Source organism: Pseudomyrmex gracilis, unplaced genomic scaffold (genome assembly GCF_002006095.1).
Source record: "Pseudomyrmex gracilis isolate BER0280 unplaced genomic scaffold, ASM200609v1 scaffold_1103, whole genome shotgun sequence".
In the NCBI taxonomy this organism is placed as follows: Eukaryota; Metazoa; Arthropoda; class Insecta; order Hymenoptera; family Formicidae; genus Pseudomyrmex; species Pseudomyrmex gracilis.
In genome coordinates, this window is record NW_018021687.1 from 19,111 (window position 1) to 22,041 (window position 2,931).

A 2,931-nucleotide genomic window follows, 5' to 3' on the forward strand; every position below is an offset into this window, starting at 1 on the left:
TGCGCAAGCCGCGAAAAAGTTTTTTTTATCGAAGTTTTAGATTTATTTAACTTAACAAAATACTTTGTTTGAAATTCAAACAATCGGAATGTTTAGTTCAAAATCAAGGTTGTTTGGACTATTCCAATGAAATAATTTGTTTGGATTTAACAAAATTTGTTAAATCTAAAGAAACCGTTTTCTCTGTGTAGCTTTTAAAATGAACATACTCTGTTTTTAATGTTTATTTTAAATGTCTTTTAATTATGTTTGATTCAATGTATATCTACAGTGCTTCTTGTTAGTGGTGCTGGTGTTATTTTGATAACTCAGTTGAGAGCTCAGATAACCTCAATTTTGGACGACAGTAATTCGTTACTAAACGTGTCTCATTATCACGATCAATCGAAAATTATAATTATTGAATATTTTATCGATCACGATAAATATTGGATTTTTGTGGTACTTCATATACTCGCAGCCATTTGCATAGGAATTGTTGCTATGGTAGCAACAGGAACAATGCTTATCACGTATTTACTACATGCCTGCGGAATGTTTCAAATTGCTAGGTAAGAGAATAAATAAAAAGAAATTTAAAAAAATAAACGTGTAATGTCTTAAGATATAAAATAAATTGTGAAAAATATTTTTGGGTTGATTTCTCTTTACAGCGTTCGTATGAAGCGTTCCATACAAATTTCTAAACATCAAGATGACATTCTGCTAAGTGAAAACTCGATATCTAAAAATCTGATCTGTGCCATAGATATTCATCGAAAAGCAATAATGTTGGTATTCATCGTATGACACAGTACTTGCTTTCTCCAAATAGTGTCGAAATCGTCTCTCTTCGGTTATGTTTGTTTTGACTTCACCATTTTAAAAAAAAGTTCAAAAGATCAAAAACACTCTACGTTTAAAAGTATTGTCTCGTTTTTTTTTGAAAATTGATAAAACCAACTTATCTGAGAATTTGATTTTAAAATACGCTTCGATTTTTCAAACTCGACACTGTTTAAAGAAAGTATATTTATAGTGTTTAACATATATTTATATAGTGTTTGATAAAACTTCTTCCTTTTTAAGGTACGCAAATAGTTTAATAGCTAACTTTGAGATGTCGTTTTTTTTCTTAATAGTGTTTGGAGTACTTACTTTGAGTTTTAGCGTTTTTCGAGTAAGTTTTAGTTTAAGACAGAGTTTATACTGTAATTAACTATATGATAACAAATTATGTAAAAAGTGTTGTAAATATTACAGATTTTGCATATCTCTAAATGAAGATTTCGGAATTGATATTAGTATTTATCTATTTTTCTTGTATAAGATGTTTCAGATTGCATCGTCCACGTGCAATATTAGTGAAATTGTACCATTTTTTGTAAGTACAAGTATTGCTGTTGTGTACATGTTCTTTGCCAATTTTATGGGTCAGGAAATTATAAATCACAATAATAAAGTATATGAAGCTGGGTAAGAAAATTTCTTTTTATATAATTACGTCATTCCTTAATAAGATAGTAAATAACACTCATTATTATCTCTGTGAAATACACGGTACGCAGTAATGATTCGGTGTTGTTAAATAGGCATAAAAATTTATACATCGTTCAGTTTTGTTGTTTTTATTGAGTTAGTAAATTGGCGATTGGAAGGATTTTCTTCTTCAGTAAAACTGATTGATTCATTTTTGCGTACTTTATGTGCATACTGTGCTATGCACACTGAGAAAAAAATACTATTAACTCAACTAAATGCATTTAATTGAGTTTCAGTTTGTTATCTGAAATACTTGGTTTTTTAATTCAAGCATATGGTAATAAAGATAACAAATTCGTATAAAGTTGAATTAACAATAGTGGTAATGAACATATTTAATTCACTAAACCATAAATTGTTTTGTCGAACATAAGTTGTGATAATTTCAAATAAAAGATATTGTTAAAAAAGATGAAATAGGCACTTCTTATTTACTTTAATTGAATATAAGCTGAATTTCTTTGTACTAAGTATTTCATCTAATCAAACTGCTTATTTTTATAAGCAGACAAAATATTGTGTTGTCCTATTGTGTTGTACATTCAAAGTTATCTGTATTTGAGCAAATTATAATTTTGTTAAAACACAACTAAATTGTCTTTCGGTATAACCTAATTATTATATCTATTGAAACATGATATCTTCTTACATTAATCAATATTTCATTGACAACCCGTGACCGCTGCATACAGTTGAAACAAATACTATTTTGTTGCTTCAACAACTTTTTTTTCTCAGTGCAAGCAATTGTAGTTTTGATTTGTTTTTACTTTTACATTATTGCAACCTAACACTTAGCGTAAATGACATTATACATGTAGGTACGAGATTCCGTGGTATCTAACTTCTCGACGTATACAAACACAAATATTATTTTTGTTGCAAAGAAGCACCAAGATATTTGGCTTGAATGTCGGTGGATTATATATAGCATCCCTACAATGCTTTGCCACGGTATGTAATAAACGTTACACGTGAAAAATTGATTTTATGCCACGCAACAATCGTCTATTGTTTTGTTAGTGAATTGAAAACCGTACACCGAAAGCTTCCATGTTACAGTTGATGAACGCGTCGATATCTTACTTTACCGTTATGTATTCTACAAGATAATCATTATCATGATAGACACTTTTAAAGAAAACGACAAATAGTATGAGATGTATACTTTTTTAGTTGACGAAATCAAGAAAAATGATCAAATTGTTGTGTAATAATATTAACGAGTAAATATTATATCAAAATTCACTTTTGTGACACTTTCTATACGTTACGTACTATAAACGCTTCTTGTTTGTGTACATATGATCTAATGATTTTATATTATTATTGTTTTCTACAGATACAAAAATGTTACTTACATCTATAAGTATGTCATCTTAGAAACAAAACTAGTTGTTCGCATCTTCG

At 28.6% G+C, this 2,931-nt stretch overlaps 1 protein-coding gene across 2 annotated transcripts; it reads left to right on the forward strand.

The window, feature by feature from the left end:
• The first annotated feature begins 503 nt into the window (after positions 1-503).
• LOC109861872 (odorant receptor 43a-like) lies at positions 504-2,931 on the forward strand. 2 transcript variants are annotated; one of them, XM_020441710.1, is made up of 6 exons: positions 504-551; positions 654-770; positions 1,069-1,159; positions 1,310-1,455; positions 2,343-2,475; positions 2,864-2,931. In XM_020441710.1, the coding sequence occupies exons 1-6, from the start codon at positions 535-537 to the stop codon at positions 2,888-2,890; spliced, it is 531 nt and encodes a 176-aa protein (XP_020297299.1). In that variant the 5' UTR covers positions 504-534; the 3' UTR covers positions 2,891-2,931. The 2 variants fall into 2 exon arrangements, with proteins under 2 accessions (XP_020297299.1, XP_020297298.1); XM_020441709.1 differs by lacking the exon at positions 2,864-2,931 and adding an exon at positions 2,584-2,705.

Excerpts from the sequence above, each read along its gene's own strand:
- LOC109861872 (XM_020441709.1), top strand. Across the intron at positions 1,160-1,309 it reads TGAGTTTTAGCGTTTTTCGA|ATGTTTCAGATTGCATCGTC; the intron begins GTAAGTTTTAGT and ends TTCTTGTATAAG. Across the intron at positions 2,476-2,583 it reads CCCTACAATGCTTTGCCACG|TTGATGAACGCGTCGATATC; the intron begins GTATGTAATAAA and ends TCCATGTTACAG.